The sequence below is a fragment of the Rutilus rutilus genome, assembly GCF_951802725.1.
Source record: "Rutilus rutilus genome assembly, chromosome: 2".
Lineage (NCBI taxonomy): Eukaryota > Metazoa > Chordata > Actinopteri > Cypriniformes > Leuciscidae > Rutilus > Rutilus rutilus.
Window position 1 is genome coordinate 56,533,897 of NC_140210.1, and position 18,228 is coordinate 56,552,124.

The following is an 18,228-nucleotide window of genomic DNA, read 5'->3' on the forward strand; positions in this document are numbered from 1 at the left end:
AACATCGCGATGGACAATGATATTGGGGGTGCAAGGTCTTTCACTGTGAGGTTGAGTTACCAACTGATGAGCATAAATCCTCTTTGTGTGTGTGTGTGTGAGAGAGAGAGAATGCACACTGTACTTACATCTACTGTGTTTACGGGAATACTCGACTTGGCATTTTGATATATTTCTGTGTTTATTTGGCCGTTTAGGCGCGCAACCGAAGACGAAGGCTACTATGCTTGTCCATGTTGCGCACTTGCGCTCGGAGCGCGCACACAGCATCCTGTCAGTGGAATTCAGTTCTCTTTCGCGACTTATCGCGCTTTTAATATTTATTTTCAATATAACTTTAAGCAAAATCGTCAACTGAAATCTGCGCGGATTATCAACAATACGACACATTTATAGGACATAAAGGGTCTCTGCGGCTAAAGTGAAAGTACCAGCGGCCAGCGGGTGAAATGTTTCGAAATGTCTCTTTGCACAGCAAAGCACCCATTTCAATAAAATGATATATTAAAGTTTATATAGCCTACTTTTACATTTTTGCTGCTGTTCTAAAATGTTTTTTTGCCATTAACTTAAACAAGCTGCAGCTGCTTGAATCCCAGTGCAGGAGCTGTAACTGTTAGGTTACCACAGAAACGTAAGCGGTTATTGATTGCTGTGGTGACTCGTGACACTCGCGAACAGCACTGCACGCACTTTTGCCGGTACAACTTGAATATTATTACTATCATAAACTTTTCATTAACTTCGGTAGGCTGTACAACAAGGGAATTGTAATTGGCTGCTTTTTCTACAGAGAGCCGATCTCTGTTGATGTGCCTTAAAAAAATGTATCGATCGTTTGTTGGTAAAGGGTGAGAGACCTGGCATCACGATGGTGGCTCTCCATCGTGATGTCGGTCAGCCATCACGATGGACGATGATATCGTCCATCGGCACAACCCTACACTCGTCCTCCTCCTCTTCCTCTTTCTTGTCCTCCTCCTCCTCTTTCTTGCCCTCCTCCCCCTCTTCCTACTCTTCCACTTTCTTGTCCTCCTCCTCTTCTTGTCCTCCTCCTCCTCTTCCTCTTTCTTGCCCTCCTCCCCCTCTTCCTACTCTTCCACTTTCTTGTCCTCCTCCTCTTCCTCTTTCTTGCCCTCCTCCTCTTCCTCTTTCTTGTCCTCCTCCTCTTTCTTGTCGTCCTCTTTCTCTTTCTTGTCCTCCTCCTCTTCCTCTTTCTTGTCCTCCTCCTCCTCTTCCTCTTTCTTGCCCTCCTCCCCCTCTTCCTACTCTTCCACTTTCTTGTCCTCCTCCTCTTCCTCTTTCTTGCCTTCCTCCTCCTCCTCCTCTTTCTTGTCCTCCTCCTCTTTCTCTTTCTTGCCCTCCTCCTCTTCCTCCTCGTCGCCCACCTCGGATACACACTCGTCCTCGTTCTCTCACATTGTTTCTTCTATCCATTCTCAGACTTTCTCCTTCCCTCCTTCAATAACCTGTTTGCTCTCTGAACTGGCTTATATTGGTAGTGTCACATCTTTTGAAACAGGTTAAATCAATTTTGAGTGGTTGTGTTCAATCAATGACGTGTGTTCTCTATTTGTATTTGATTGTTGCCACTTGTGTTTACCAGTATGGATGACATGTGCATTAGAGAGCAGAATGTGTTTTGAGAATGACAATGTATTTAGAGTTTTGCTGAAAAGTGAGATCTGCAAATTGTGTTTTACCATGTGAAATGGTTTAAGGTATTGACAACAGACTGCACAGTTAGATAAATGAGTTCAGGCAACTGAGAACTTTATTCAGCCAATGGGTTTTAATGTTTAAGCAATTGAGAAAAACTGTAAAGTTAAACAAAACATCTTAAAACATCTAAGCTAAACAAACTATATGCAACAAAAACAATACACACAAATGATTACACACTTTTATATTCACGTTGCTTTTCAGGGCTCCACACACAGGAGATACAGTGGATATTAAAAGTCTACACACTCCTGTTAAAACAGTGATGTAAAACATGAAACAAAGATAACTCAGCCAGAGCATTTGCACATTTAATGTAAAAAATGACAACCAAAGATAAAAATAAAGAGCTTATACAAAACATCAACGGGTTCTCATTGTTGAAAGGATGGAATCGTGAATCAAAGTGTTTTTGCAAAATAAAAAATAGAGTGGGAAAATATTGCCATGTCAAGATGTGCCAAACTGATAAGACTCCCATCCAAACGGAGTCCTGTAATAAAGCCAAAATATGCTTCAACCAATTATAAGTTCAGGGCTGTGAACACTTATTTATTCCAAGTTTGTTTAGCTTTATTTTTTCCCCTGAAATGTTACTGGTTTTCAGTGGCGTTGCATAGGTTGTAATTGTTGCATTAAACATTCAAAAGTTCTGATGTGATTTATCGTTTGTTTCAATTTTTACATCAGAAAAACTGCTGTTTTAAAGGGGATGTGAAGACTTTCTATTTCCACTGTGCATAAAAAGCTGAGAAAAGGTTTTGCTCTGTCCCAAACACTACGGCCTCATGTTAGGCTGAAAGAAAGAAACAATGAAGAGAAAAATAATGAGTGAGTGAATGAATGAATATATATATATATATATATATATATATATATATATATATATATATACATATACATACATACATACATACATACATATATATATATATATATATATATATATATATATATATATATATATATATATATATATATATATTATCTTTGTTATATGCTTATATTCAGTAAATAGTGTGAAAAGATTATAGTTAAAACACTTACTGTTACATTCTCATAGTCAGGTTCACTTAACTCATCACCAGAAGCTTCACGTCTGCTATAATGATTTCTGGACTGACTCATCTTTTCCATAAAAAAAAAAAAAACAGAATAGAGAAAAAATGCATGAATAATGTCTTCCAACACCCACTAAAGAGTCACGACTACATTCAGGACTTCAATCTGAGAGCAGTTCATTTACCTGATTAGTAAACTACTGATAACCAAATTCATTTTTCTCACCTGAGATTTGAGTGTGTCGTTTCTCTTCTTCATCCGCTTGCTTACCCTTGAAAACCAATTAATGTGATGTGATCAGATTTTTATTTGAAAACCTTTCAGTTTAGTTTGTCTAAACTATGGGATAATATTTAGTGTACATTTTAAAAATATATATGTTAGTACAAGTAACTGCAGTCAAATATTGCAAACATCTTACCCAATTAGCACCATGGTAATGATCACTGCAGCTCCACAAACCACTCCAGTGGATATGTATAATATCTCCAAACATCCTATAGCTGAGACAAAAAGTATAACATCCGAAAATATTAATTTACTTAAATTTAGAATGAGTAATTTAAAGTGATAGTTCACACAAAATCTGTCATCATTTACTCACCCTGAAGTTGTTTCAAACCTGTGTGAATTTCTTTGTTATGCTGAACACAGAAGAAGATTGTGGGTAACAACCAGATGACGGTAGCCACTGACTTCCATAGTATGTAAAAAAAGTAATGTTTGGTTACCCACCGTCTTCAGTCTATCGTCTTCTGTGTTCAGCATAACAAAGAAATTCATAGAGGTTTGATGTCACTGATAGGCGACACACAGACACTGTTCTGGTTAAAATGGCTTATTTCTCTGGATTTAAACATTCTTAGAAACATTTGGGATAATTTAAGTACACAAATCAACAAAATATATAACACTGTTCAAATGGTTTTGGGATATTTTAACCAAAAAAATTTACATATTGTGCCTTTAAATGAAACAAGTCAGAATGAGACTGAGGATTTAGACTCCAACATCAGTCAGACGTTGGATTTTGTGTGGTTGACGTCAAGCTCCAACGTCAGACAGACGTCGAATTTTGGTTAGAATAAACACACACACACACACACACACACACACACACACACACACACACACACAAAAACACACACACACACACACTGCCAGTAGACTTATTACTAACCAGATTGATTTCATTTCTGTTATTCATCAATAGACCCTTTTACAGTTGGTAAACATGGTGACGTATTTGTGTGGGCGGGGCTTAGCTGGAGGCAGAAAGATCCCTCTGGCCGCTTCAGTAACGTTAGTTTGCCAGTTTTGTTAGCTTGTTTTTTAACAATGACTGGAGAAAATCCAATTTTATCTTAATGTGTAAGGTCACTCACTGTCCAGGGCCGCGATTGTTAATTTTAAAGTTAATTTTAACGGACGGAACCAGATTGGCCGACCCGTACAGTTAATGGATGGACGATCTGACAGGATTAACGTCAACGCTACCTCCGGTTGAGAAGCCTGCTCTACACCTGCCCGATAGAGAAACTGAGCGTAAACAGAAACTGAGGGCATATACATCTTTAGATGCCTATAACTATGTCCTTAATGGTCACGTACAAGACGTGTGGTACGATCCGCAGTTAGCGCCAAGGCCAGACAGAAGACGACAATGTAAAGAGTGACATTACGGTGCAGTTGTAATTATGTGAATATTTTCTTGACATAAAAATTCCAGATACAGCATATTCATTTTTAACTATGTATTTGATTACCCTTTCTTACCAGGTTCTTCAAAAAGTCTAGTCCCAATCAATCAAAACAACAATCATAGATGATTCACAAATAATCACAATCATTTAGAAAACATAATGCGATAAAATGTAAAATTGGAGCCTGTACTCCGTCGATTCTAGAACCCAACAACACAACAAGATGACATTTAATAATAATAATAGTAATTTAAGCTCCTTATTATGTAGCCGAATCTGTGCTGATTTGTATTGGCCGCCTCCAGTTTTCACTCTGTTTTGCCTCCAGCTAGCGCCGTGACGTAACTGTGACGTCGGCGCAAAAGGGATCTATAGAAGTTCTTTTTGAAAATGAACAGAGGTTTAGATGTTAATGTTTGGTTGAAAATGTTTTGCTTGACATAAAAAATACAGTTACTGCAGTCCAAGAAAAATGTATGTTAAAAAGTCAACTAAAGCAAACACCGATCACCATAATGGCGACTTCAAACCAATCTATTATTTTCAATTAAAAAAAAAATATCAACAACACAATCTCTATTAATTGTCAACAAGAACTTTTGTAGACATATGACAGACACTAACAGATTAAATAACCACTTATAAATGACTTACAACTGAACGTTATTATAAAGTGTTACCAGAATGGTGCTCATAGTGCTAGTTAGTTCTTCTAGTTCATCTGTTTGTTTGGGTTCAGGCAGCAGCTGAGACAGATCAGATAAGCAATTTGAGAAATTATCTATGGTGGATGGAAGGATTGTTCTGCCTGGTCGATAACGCGGCACAGCATGACATATTACAGCAGTACGTAATATGCAAGTTACCATGTAATGGTCAGTGACTTCATCACTTTGTGGAATGATATCTATATCGGTTGGATCGGTTCCATATGATATAATTAAATCGAGTGTATGATTAAGACGATGAGTGGGACCAGTGACGTTTTGCTTGACCCCAAAGGAGTTTAATAAATCTCTAAACGCAGCCCCTAACGCATCATTTGAATTATCTACGTGTATGTTATTTTGTGCCTTTAAATTAAACAAGTCAGAATGAGACTGAGCACAGCAAAATCCCCAGTGTTAAATGAACACTCTCAGTGTTTATATGAGTCCACACTCAGAGTGTTATAAGTAACACTGTAGCAGTGTTAAAGTTAATGAGATAATTAAGTGATGATTGAGCATTATTGAAGACACCTGATGTTAACAAGCAGAATCACTGAAGGAGAAAATTAATGTAAAATTGTCACCATTATGGTGATCGGTGTTTGCTTTAGTTGGGCTCTTGACCCTTACTTTTTTTAACTTTAGATTTTGTTTGGCTGCTGTAATTCAGTTATAACAGCCAGCTGAACAAATAGAAAGGGTGATCTGATGGTGTTGGTTGTGTTTTAACATAATCATTAGTTGGCCTGAATCACTGAACTCAATGAGAGCAAAATTAAGTTAAAAAAAAAGTTAAGTTTACCTTATGGATTATAGTCGCACTGTCTTGTCCATGTCCATTTTAACTTTTTCAACGAAATCCAAATGATCAAAAAAAAAAAAAAAAAAAAAAAATGTATAAGTATTTTATGTAGGCACACACAGACATCAAGATTTAGCGTATGAATCTCAAAAATGGTGACAAACCAATCAACTCTGAACATAAGCTCATTATTTATCCATGCAGCAATGCATGATGGGAGCTATGAATGAGTTTTGATTGGTGGCACTCAGAATGCACTGCAACATGCTTTATAATTGTCACCATTGTTGTGATTCACAGGCTGATTCTTGATGTCTTTGTTTAAAAAACAAAGCAGTTTTTGTATGTGAACAACTTTTAAGAAATTATTTGGATTACATTGTAAAAGTTAAAAATATTATGCTGTACAAGCACAGTGCTGCTATAATTAATAAAGTAAATCTAACTCAGAAATTGGGCTCTATATGAGTTCAGTGATTCAGGTCAAATGATTGTGAAATAATGATTATTTTAAAACACAACCAACACCATCAGATCAGCTTTTCTTTTTGTTCATCTGGCTGTTATAACTGAATTTCAGCAGCCGAACAAAATCTAAAGTTAATGATTTAAGGGTCAAGAGCCCAACTAAAGCAAACACTGATCAGCATAATGGTAACATACCAATTACGATTTTCTCCTTTGGTGATTCTGCTTGTTAATATCAGGTGTCTTCAATAATGCTCAATCATCACTCAATTAATCACTTAATTATCTCATTAACTTTAACACTGCTTCAGTGTTATTTATAACACTCTGAGTGTGGACTCATATAAACACTGAGAGTGTTCATTTAACACTGGGGATTTTGCTGTGAGGGTTTAGACTCCAACATCAGTCAGATGACGTCTAAAGTCTGGTTGACGTCTAAACCCAACGTTTGTTTGACATCAAGCTCCAATGTCAGACAGACGTCGAATTTTGGTTGGAATAAACACAAAAAAAGAAAAATGTGAAATGTATGGCAGTAGACTTATTACTAACCAGATTTATTTTCATTTCTGTCATTCATCTACAGAAGTTCTTTGGTTGAAAATATATTTCTTGATATAAAAAATACAGTTACTGCAGTCCAAGAAAAATGTATGTTAAAAAGTCAACTAAAGCAAACACCGATCACCATAATGATGACTTCAAACCAAACTATTATTTCAACAATCAACAACAAAACCTCTGTTAATTCTCAATAAGAGCTTCTGTAGACGTCTGACAGACATAAAGTCAGTCTGGTTAGTAATAAGTGAAGCTGGTAATGCTGTTTGTGGAGTTGCTTAAGCCTCCTCTGCTGAGATCTTCACATATTTAATGTGCATTTCACCCTTTTTGCAGAGCAGTGTTTATTCCAACCAAATTGTCAAACAAACGTTGGGTTTAGACGTCAACCTGAATTCAATTTTTAACCTAAATATGACATCTGATGTTGGATTAGTTGGAGTCCAACATCTTCCTGAAGTCACATTGACGGACTGTGCTTGCTGGGGATTTATGTAATAGTACACAGCAAAAGTGTTCATGTGTGTGCACACTATTATAGTGTTAAAGTACCTTTGAAGCAGTGTTAAAGTTAATGAGATAATTAAGTGACGACTGAGCATTAAAGATGAACACCTGCTGTTAACAAGCAGAATCACTGAAGGAAAGAGAAACAGAACTACAACTGACTTCAGACACAGCCTTATGCCGAGTTCACACTGCACGATTTCAGCCCCAAATTTCACTCGCCGACAAATGCCCGCAATCATACATGCCCGCAAACATTACACAAATTACATAAATCTTATTTGTTTAATTTATGTATGACTGACATATATGAATCACATTCAGTTATTTTATTTGTGTATGTTAAAACTATGTAATCCAAATGGATGGAAATTTTCTATGGAATTAAAATACATAAATCTTAAATTTAGATATTCATGTTTTTTGAGTGCTGGCGCTGCAGCTCAGAGTCACTGAATCTCCCACTTAATCTGACCAGCCTAACTAATGGACACTGAGACATTCCTGGGAGGGTCTAAAAATTATTACCAAACTTTGTTGTGGCAAAGATCATGAACCATTTTTGTGCCACTAATATTCATTGATATCATAATAGACATACTGGAATGTTCTAGAGCATCTTGTGTTTTATTTTAAACTCACACATGACGTTTAAAGTCACAGCATCAGAGTATTTCTCCCCATGTTCATTGATGGACTTGCACTTGTATTCTCCACTGTCACCAGAGCTGATCTTTGAGATGTTGTAGATTCTTCCAGATCCTACAATCGTTCCTCCTTTAATCCAGCTGATTTCTGCAGGAGGGTTTGAGTCACTGCTGCAACTCAGAGTCACTGAATCTCCCTCCACTATTACACCAGATGGACTCACGCCAACAAAAGTGTACTGTGGAGGATCTAGAAGAAAATGTGTTATTTTTAGTTTTTCTTTTGCAATTTAAAACAGTTTGTACTACAGTAGAGTTTAAGAAACCATGTCATCACACTGTTTGAATTCTTAATTGCATTTATTTGCAATAAATATAAATCTACACAGCAAAATCCGCAGTGTTAAATTAGCACTCCTCAGTGTACACATGTGTTGACACTGTTTAACTTAACACTGAAGCAGTGTTGAAGTTAATGAGATAATTAAGTGATTAATTAAGTGATGATTGTCCATTAGTGGTGACACCTAATGTTAATAAGAATCACTGAAGGAAGGAGAAACAATAAGAACAGAAAAAAGAGAAACACAAGAACTGACTTCGAGCCATTAAAGTCATAATAAAACAATAACACAATAAAAGCAAACAGGAAAAAAACAATGAAAATTACAGGACAATTCAGCTGCATAATTTATTCATGCTGCAATGCATGATGTGAGCCATGGATGTGTTTGATTGGTGGCTCCCATCATGCATTGCAACATGAAGCATTTGTTTGATTGTCACCATTGTTGAGATTCATATGTAGTTTCTTGATGTCTGTGTTTGGTTTTATTACTTTTAAATTGTTATGGCTCTACTGGAATTAGCTATTGTAATGAAAAAAAAAAAAAAACCATATGTATAATCAGCTTGTAATGATTGATGGCGAGTGAATCAGGCCACTACACAATTGTAAGTTCGTAATTGAAACGTAACCATCATGACCTGAACTGTGTTTGAGCTATTTGCATGTTAGACCTATTTTATACCTGGCATTTTGTTTCTACTTTTATGTTTTAATTGAAAAAAATGCTTCTTTGAGTTTATTTGCGATGGGAATAAGGAGAGGAATGAAATCGGGAAAATGTGGATTCAAACTTGGTCAGTGATGCAAAAAGCAATTGTAAATAGCCAGGCTGTGTGATTGTGGCAGTGGCTTGTACTTAATGTAAATAGACACTCAACATCTTTATTGATTAAAATATATTATATATAATTAAAATTTGACTGAATTCATACTCACACATGACATTGAGATAAACAGCAGGAGAGATGTGAGTTTGTCCGTCTACAGCACAGCTATATCTGCCTAAATCCTCTCTTCTGACTGGATTGAGGATGAGTTTGTTACTGAATTTATTCTCAGTTAATATCTTCTTTGAGTTTCTGTACCAGATGAATGTTGCTCTGTCAGTCAGAGCGCAGCTGCTTTTACACGTCAGATTGACTGAATCTCCCTCTGTCACTCTCTCAGGAGACTCCACCTGAAGATCTGAACACAACACACACATTATATCTAGTACAATACACTGATTATTATTCAACATAATGCACAGAAGAAGAGATAAACCTCATCAAACTCACCTGTGACAGTAAGAGTCACTCCTGGAACACCAATCCATTTTCCTTCTGTTATATTAGTGATGAATCTGAAATAGTACACGTCTTCATCCTTCTGTGTCACATGACTCAGTCTGACGGTGCAGTTCTGCTGTTTATCTCCCAGATACTGAAGCCTCTGACTGTATTCAGGGTCCTCAGACAGATCTGGAGGCTCGACACCTGTTACAAAGTATTTGAACCAGAACACCTTCTCGATCTGATGTCCAGTAGGGTATGTATAAGTGCATCTCATTATCACTGTTGAGTCCTTTAGTGCACAGATGTGTGAAGGACTGTAACTCACATCCCAGTCACCACTAGAAACCCCTGAAACACAGAATTCAGACTGAAAGAATTGGCTTTAGCTTGTGCATCAAAGATGCTGGAAAAACTTCTGTACGCAAATTGCAAAATCCTTTGAGAGTTTCTGAAGTGTTGAAGCCACTCACCGTTAATCATGAGCAGAAAGATCATAGAAAGAGGAGCCATTCTTCTGACTGACATCAGCATAGCAACACCTACAACAAAAGCACAGTGGCTCACTTTATTGTACTGAAGTTGTATTAATCTCTCATTGTACTTTTAATAATACCTAGTAAACATTTGTAAATACTTTATTGTTTCTCCTTTAATTCTTGCCATCAAATTACTAATGACTTGTGACGCTTTCCTTGCTAAGATGCAAGGAAAGGAAGCGAGGATTCATAAATAAAAATGAGACGGTAACAAACAGCATTATCAGCTTCACTTATTACTAACCAGACTGACTTTATTTCTGTCAGACGTCTACAGAAGCTCTTATTGAGAATTAACAGAGGTTTAACTCTAATGTGTTTCATTTGAAGTCACCATTACAGTGATTAGTGTTTCCATTAGTTGGGCTCTTAACTCTTATTATATTTTGTGTTTTTTTTTTGGCCGCTGTGACAGTGTGTGTGTGTCAAACACATTTGCAGCAGCAAAGAAAGCTAAAGTGAAAGGACATCAGACAATGGTGGATACCTGTTGATGGCTTTACAATCGACGAACTGAATTGTATAGTCGAGTTTGATGGCACAGAGGAGCCAGCTGGGCGGGTTGGGGAGTGCTAGCCAAGCTCCCAGAAACCAAGCCAGGGGAACCACAGCCGTACCTGCGGTGGGGCAGGGAGATGGAAGACAGGGACCTGACTCGGAAAGTATAGCAGCCCGAAGTGGGGTCTGAGTGTGCGGAGCAACACTTCCCTGTCTCCACAGGTTGGCAGGGGGTGTGTGAGAAGGCGTAGTTAGGTCCTCGAACCGTACCTGGCTGGCGATTCAAGAGGGGGCTGAGGGTGGCAAAGCTTTACAGGGTTGCACACTGTCAGTCTGGCCCTCTTGGGACCCAGGAACAGAGAAATTTTCTCTTTAATCAAAAAAGTGGATGCTGCTGGACTCCGGTGAGCCAGTGGTGGAACAGAAAAAAACTAAAACAGGATTCTCCACCAGGTCCTTCTCCGGAATTTAGATTTTTGAACTGCAATTTTTAAGACAAAGACATCAAGAATCATCACATGAATCTCAACAACGGTGACATGCTTCATGCCGCAATGCATGCTTAGAGCCACATTAGTGTAAAACTCATGGCTCCCAGGCAGACTGATCTCATGAAATGGCGTATGTATGACACGCCAATTCGTATTTCCATTTTTGGCGTTAATCGCATAATCGCTTTTCAGCGTGTTTATCAACGCCGTTGACTTAACGTTACATTACTCTCTATATAAATATATATGACTTACCCCAACCCCGTCCCTAAACCTACCCGTCACTGGGGTTAATACCATTTATGAGTCTTCCCCTACCATCCTAGTAAAAAAATATCGCTCCCCAGATGTAGATTTACATTTTGCTTCGTTTCGCTCGGACATTTAACGGCGTAGACATACACGCGGAAGATGACGGCGTGGACATACACGCGGATAGCTCAAAATGCGTATAGATAACACGCCACTTGACTTGAAAGTGGCGTGTATGTTTACGCAAAGTCATGATGTCATGTTGTCCCAGGATACATTGCAGCAAACATGTCACCATTGTTGAGATTCATATGATGATTCTTGATGTCTGTTTGTCTAATAAAAAAAAATAAAAAATTAAAATAATCCTACAATGTATTTAAATGTCAAAATTCAGAATGTCTGATCTGTGGGGAGAGAGTTTTGTTAGTGATTATAATCTGTTAACATCAAATAATCACTTTTAGTGATGGCAGTCTGACATTGAAGCTTTGATACGTGCTTCAAACCATTAACTACAATTCCATTTGAACCACTGCTCCAAAGGTGGCTTTGGTACAGAAAAGTAAGGAGTTAGTTACGTGCACTAGATTTATTTCACTCGTCTTACAGCCTCCTGTCCACTATCTAGCCAGGATAATTTAGATGCAGCCTTGGCACTTCACCAGGCGAGGACGCTGTTACTGAAGCTGCGAGTAATGAACCCATTTTCTAAATAATTCTTCTAAGTGGTTCAGTGGTTCACCAAAGCTTAATTTGCCCATCACTAACACTGTTTTCAATAAAACATCACATCTAAACCTCTGTTAATTCTCAATAAGAGCTTCTGTAGACGCATGACATAAATAAAGTCAGTCTGGTTAGTAATAAGTGAAGCTGGTAATGCTGTTTGTGGAGTTGTTTAATCCTCTTAATCTTAAAAGATTTAATGTCCTCTGTATCATGTTTCAAACTCAGCATTTTTGTTTTTTGGCCGAAAGAGGGGGAAAAAGGCCGCCCCGCCCCTCCGTGTTCGGCGATCTGGTTTCACTCTGGCTCAGCATGTTTTGTGACTTTGCGAGCGGCTCTGCTTCCTGATGCATAAACAGTATTGAACGACTTTGAGAGAAAGATTATCTGTCTGAACTTGAACAATTACACATCAGAAATTCACATAACCCACTGGTTCTTCAGAGGCTCGGATGAAGGAACTAAAAAATACTTTTGTGTTCATTTGTACATCCAAACACTGAGCAACTGCCATGCTTCGCTCGTTTGCAAGCCATGATGTCTCTCGAGGAAAAACCAATATCGCACTCGCGCAGCTCATTTTCTCATGGGCGGGCCAAATTCTCTTTGCGGGCAAAGCAGAGAAAGGGGAGGTAATCTTTCCCCTTATGACGACATAAGGGGAAGATTTCTAGATTCGCCCATCTGAGCTTTCATTTTCTCAAAAATACCCAGGGCTTGGTTTACACCTATCAAAATGTCCAGCCACTGGGGGACCATAGGCAGGCTAGGGAAACTCATATTAAGGTTAAAAAACCTCATAAAGTGAAATTTTCATGCAATGGGACCTTTAAATTAGTAATAATAAAATAAAGAGACAGTTATTTAACAATATGTTAAGAGTCTTACAGTTACAACCGGCCTTTTGAGGGCAGCCATAATGCTGAAGTGGCCCTCAGTGAGGCCATGAGTGCTCATGAGTTTGACAGCCCTGTCCTTTATCTTCAGTTGATTTCATCTAAGGCTGTGGCTGGAAGTCAGTTGTAGTTCTTGTGTTTCTCTTTACTTCAGTGATTCTGCTTGTTGACAGCATGTGTTCATCACTAATGCTCAATCATCACTTAATTAATCAATTAAGTATCTCATTAACATTAACACTGCTTTAGAGTTATTTTAACTCTCTGTGGTGTGGGACCAAATGTACTCTGAGTTATGCTTTATGCTGAGTTATTTTGCTGTATGGAGGCAAGCCCGGTTCTATGGAGGTTCTAGAGGGTGTTAAGCACCCTCCATTGAAAGCAAGAGCACCCTGAGTTGATACTGTAATATTATTATACTGGCTAAACCCTCCCCTCAGACAGCACGCCAAATACACATATGCTTTACTCTATCTAATTATATGTAAGTGTGAACTCATGAATTTTTATTTAAAGGGCGCATTAGTAATATGCGCCTATAGGCGGGTCCACAACACGTGTACACTCTGCTTATTACACACACACTCTACTTATTACACACACAGGGACACACAGCAGCACACAAACATGCCAAATATTACAAATAAAAGCATTACAATGTAAACAATTAATATTGTGTACATAAAGATATGGTGAATCTGGCTTGACCCGTAGATGGTCTGAGATTTAACCAAGCGCACAAGCAGATCCGTTTGCTCTCTGGAGAAGCGGTTCGTTTTTCTGCTTGCAAATTCCATCATGTAAATAGCGAATCTGTCACGGCGCAAGCACAAATGGCTTTTAAAGGGAATGGGAGACGAGACTCTGGTTGGTTTATTTCACGTTACGCACAAAACACACCCATTGCTCATGAGAATAGAGACAACCCTTTTAGACCATGCGCCGGGAGCGCCGACCATTTTTCCCATCGTTAAACTAGCAAAAGTGGATTCAGAAAAGCCATAGCTTTAGACCATGCACTTAGATCGTTACACTTGAGCCCTTCCACTGTGGGCCGTATTTCCTTGCTTTGAACTGCAGTTATAGTTGGCTTGTGGGTGTCACTATTTATTAATTCTGCTTAGGCCAATCCTCTGCTTTTGCTTGTTTGCTAATCCAGTTTTATAATAAACATGGCAATTTACACAATGAATATTTTTGGCTATGTGATGAATTGCTTTTGTTGCTCTATTGATTTTGAAACAACTTGAAGGTGCAGCTTGGACACATCTTCAGTGAAGGACCCAGGGTCATAGGGTGTTTCGGGTCTTTGATCTTCAGACACCCTCACCTGGGCGACCCAACCGGGGTTGTATCAGGCCCCGGTTTGTGTCCAAGCAGCGCGCTACTCCATACTTCTTCCCTTTTGATCCACAACCACCTAGAGGCTTTTTCGGCGGCCTCACTGATGTTTTTGGTGGCTCTTCTTTCACGCAACCCTCTGATGCCAAGGAGTCTGAATGCCCGATGCACAGATTGACTTAGAAAGCCCCTGCAGCCCACTTCTATTGGCTCACAGCGGGCCCTCCATCCTCTCCCTCTGCATGCCTCAACCAGCTCAAGATATTTGGCCTTCTTCCTTTCGTAACCCTCCTCCATCCTGTCCTCCCAGGGGACAGTAAGCTCCAATAGCACAACTTGCTTTGTTGAGTCAGATGTTAAGACCAGATCTGGCCTCAGTGACGTCCTTGCTATGTGCTCTGGGAACTTTAACTGCCTCCCAAGGTCCACATGCAACTGCCAGTCACGGGCCATGGCTAGCAGCCCAGTTGAGGCCTTACGTTCTCCCTGAGGTTTCTCCCCTGCCCTGACAAAGGAGATGTTGTGCCTCACTGGGACTTGATGTTTAGACTCCCGGATTGCGGTGCAGATGGTGTCTGCTACTGCCTTCAGCACCTGGTTATGGCGCCACGTGTACCTCCCCTCTCCTAGTGCTTTAGGGCAGCAGCTCAGGACGTGCTCCAGGGAACCATAAGCTGGGCACAGAGGCACATGATGCATCCAGAGTAGCCTCAACATCCTCATCAAACTGCCGCCACTCGGCCTCCTTGTAGTTCATTTAGGATAAAAGCATCTGCTAAATGCATAAATGTCCATTTAAATGTAAATATTATAGTTAGTACAGTTAGTTTGTCTGTTTAGATCACAGATACTCAACAGGCGGCCCACGGGCCGCATCCGGCCCGTCGGCATTAATTTTATGGCCCGCGTTATGCAAAAGATGAACACACTTTTTTTATCATTTGAGCTCAAAAGTTGCGCGAATATTAGACAGTGTGATTTATATCTATGTATATTGCGGACGGTCGATAATCCTTGGGTCGATTAATGTCATTGTGATGTGTGTGGAATGTTTAGTGAGACTTTATATATCTCCGAAATGTATCATAAACTTGCTAAGCGCAACAATAGCAAAACAAGCGGTAAACCTGTCAGGCAACTTGTGTGTGCGGCGCGCTATGCATAGCTCGTGCATTCAGAGCTGTGCACTTTCACAGCGGATTCGGGTGACGTTAGAGTTGATCCGCGCATCTCTACTGCAGTGTGTAATTGGCCGATGATCTCAACAGCATGAAAAACAAAACTTATTTTCAAATTGTCAATGGTTTATAAACAGTAGCAAAAAGTGCTCCCATTACAATTACGAGCTGTCAAAACGTCAATGAGTTCACGACACTCTTGCAAAAAAATTGATAGATTTATAGCGTTTTGAAAAAAAAAAAAAAAAACTTTGAATTTATCATCAACAATATTGTTGTTTGATTTAATAATCATTGTTTGACATGTTCAGACTGAGCAAAAAAAACCAACAACATTTTAACAGGATAAATTGATGTGTGGGTCTAGGTACAATTTTTTTTTTTTTTTTTTTTTTTGCTAAATATTAATATTAATATTGCTAGAAAACTGTTAATCCACTTTTTGCTTTTTTTTTTGATCAACTTCCTCTTTGGCCAGTGAAAATCAAGCACCATCTACAACACTGAGACTGTGTGGAGAATAACATACTCCAAAAATAACCAAAAAGAAAATAATAAAGAAACATTAAATTCATTTTATCAGTCCTGGCTTTCCTAAATACCACATTTAATTTTAAATGATGGTTTATGCTATCCAGGGGTTTAAAAGTTGGACTGCCAGTGTGGTCTTTCTGGTGAAACCAAGATCGTGTTTTAAGTCAAAGTAAAAGCCTGGTAGTGACACCAACATCTAAAATACAACATATCCTGGTCTTTGCAGCAGGTTCTTATCCATTAACCACATATCAGCAGATAAAGATTTAAAAAGTTTTAACCACAACTTTATTTACTCACTGAGCTGGAAAAAAATCATGTTAAATATATAAATCGACAACATTTATCTTAAAAATCAGATCAAATGGTACAGATATAGTTCCTGTCTTCATACACACACACCAGGACTAGTCACTCTTTAAGTTCTGTAAATATTTCTCGAGTCTTGGGTATAAAAGTCGTTGAACATTATCGCTGTTATTGCTGATTTGAACAGATGTTACAAGACATAACAAGACATACAAGACTGTTTGAGCTTTCCTGTAGCTCAAACAGTAGAGTGTTGGTGCTTGCAATGCCAAGGTCATGGCTTTGATTCCCAGGGAAAGCAAGAACTGATAAGAATGTGTAAATGCGTAAATGTAAACATAACAATGCTGGAATTTTAACTTGGAAGGCAGAATTTTGTCAAATAGAATAAAACCATCTTGATATTTGACTTTAAACCTTATAGTTACTGAGATAGAGCCATGTGTCCACTTCCTGAAAACTAGCATCAATATCCCCTACACACACACACACACACACACACACACACACACACACACACACACACACACACACACACACACACACACACACAACATATCTGAGAATATTTTAGAATGATTGGTAAACCATGCTCTTACCCGTATCACCAACAAGCATGATCAGTTAACAAACTAACAATGATCAGGATGTGACAGGTATTGGGGTTTTCACACTATGAATGACACGTGATTAACACATTTAAAAAAAAAGACAAGACCCTTCACAGCATTTAGCAGAAGAGTTTAAACAAGGCAAAAGGTCATCACCACAGATGCAGCACAGATCAGTACGCAGAGATTCTCATTATGTTTTCAAACTTGATGCATATTTAATCGGTTTCTGAGGAACCAAGTAAATGATTGATTATGCATTTCACACACTTTGACTAATTAAAAAGAAGTTGGTAATAATAACATTAGAAATGAACAGAGTAATAGAACAGAAGTTGTTTCCTCGTGTCTAACATTTGTAGAACTAAGTGTATTACTCTGACTGTTCAGCTTCACATTAGGATCTCAAGTGCTAACTGAGATCACGTGACCCTCGTGAGAGATGAACAGTGTTGAAGTCACAGACCTGTACTTAGAATAGAAACCACAGTGGTTGTTTTGTTTTCAAAATGAAAGTAGACTTATTCTTAGCAGGTCCTCAACCCAAGCACATGCTCGACACTTCACCACAATGGTAACCCCAAAACCACTAACGTTACAGAAACTTTTAAATACCAACATTAACAAGTCTCACCATTTGCTCATCTTGCTAAAAAAACTGCATAAAATAACACTTTATTTCAACATTTACTCTCCCAATTCAGTGCTGTGCAAAACACAATGGGAAGTGAAAGTCCTGTTTAATTGGGTTACTTGATTGAAACATGTTATTTCAAAATGAAAACATCAAGTGAAGTCTAAGAGTAACCGTTTCAAGTGTTAAATCAAAATGAAACAGCATTAAAAAGTTATTTATATAAATATAACTATTATATATATATATATATATATATATATATATATATATATATATATATATATATACACAGTATCTCACAAAAGTGAGAACATCCCTCACATTTCAGCAAACATTTTAGTATATCTTCTCAAGGGACAATACTATAGAAATTAAACTTGGAAATATTTTAGAGTAGTCATTGTGCTG

The 18,228-nt window shown here is 38.3% G+C and overlaps 3 protein-coding genes across 3 annotated transcripts in view; 2 read left to right on the forward strand and 1 right to left on the reverse strand.

Annotated features, from left to right (window-relative positions):
* LOC311286376 (uncharacterized protein) overlaps positions 1 to 18,228 on the forward strand; it is a 274,251-nt gene that overhangs the window by 227,705 nt on the left and 28,318 nt on the right. The gene's annotated exons all lie outside the window — the stretch shown is intronic.
* LOC311286380 (uncharacterized protein) overlaps positions 1 to 18,228 on the forward strand; it is a 41,589-nt gene that overhangs the window by 15,035 nt on the left and 8,326 nt on the right. The gene's annotated exons all lie outside the window — the stretch shown is intronic.
* Positions 652 to 17,238, reverse strand: LOC311286402 (B-cell receptor CD22-like). Its single transcript, XM_084402615.1, has 9 exons — positions 17,172 to 17,238; positions 10,279 to 10,347; positions 9,812 to 10,156; positions 9,471 to 9,719; positions 8,181 to 8,435; positions 3,206 to 3,287; positions 3,010 to 3,055; positions 2,770 to 2,850; positions 652 to 2,518 (listed from the first exon to the last, which is right to left on the reverse strand). Exons 1-9 carry the CDS (start codon positions 17,188 to 17,190, stop codon positions 2,501 to 2,503), a joined length of 1,164 nt encoding a protein of 387 aa, XP_084258741.1. The 5' UTR covers positions 17,191 to 17,238; the 3' UTR covers positions 652 to 2,500.

Bases quoted from the DNA above. Each gene is read 5' to 3' on its own strand.
- LOC311286402 (XM_084402615.1), bottom strand. The intron at 9,720-9,811 runs GTGAGTTTGATG...TGTTGTGTTCAG, and splicing joins AGTGACTCTTACTGTCACAG to ATCTTCAGGTGGAGTCTCCT. The intron at 3,056-3,205 runs GTAAGATGTTTG...TTGGTTTTCAAG, and splicing joins ATTACCATGGTGCTAATTGG to GGTAAGCAAGCGGATGAAGA.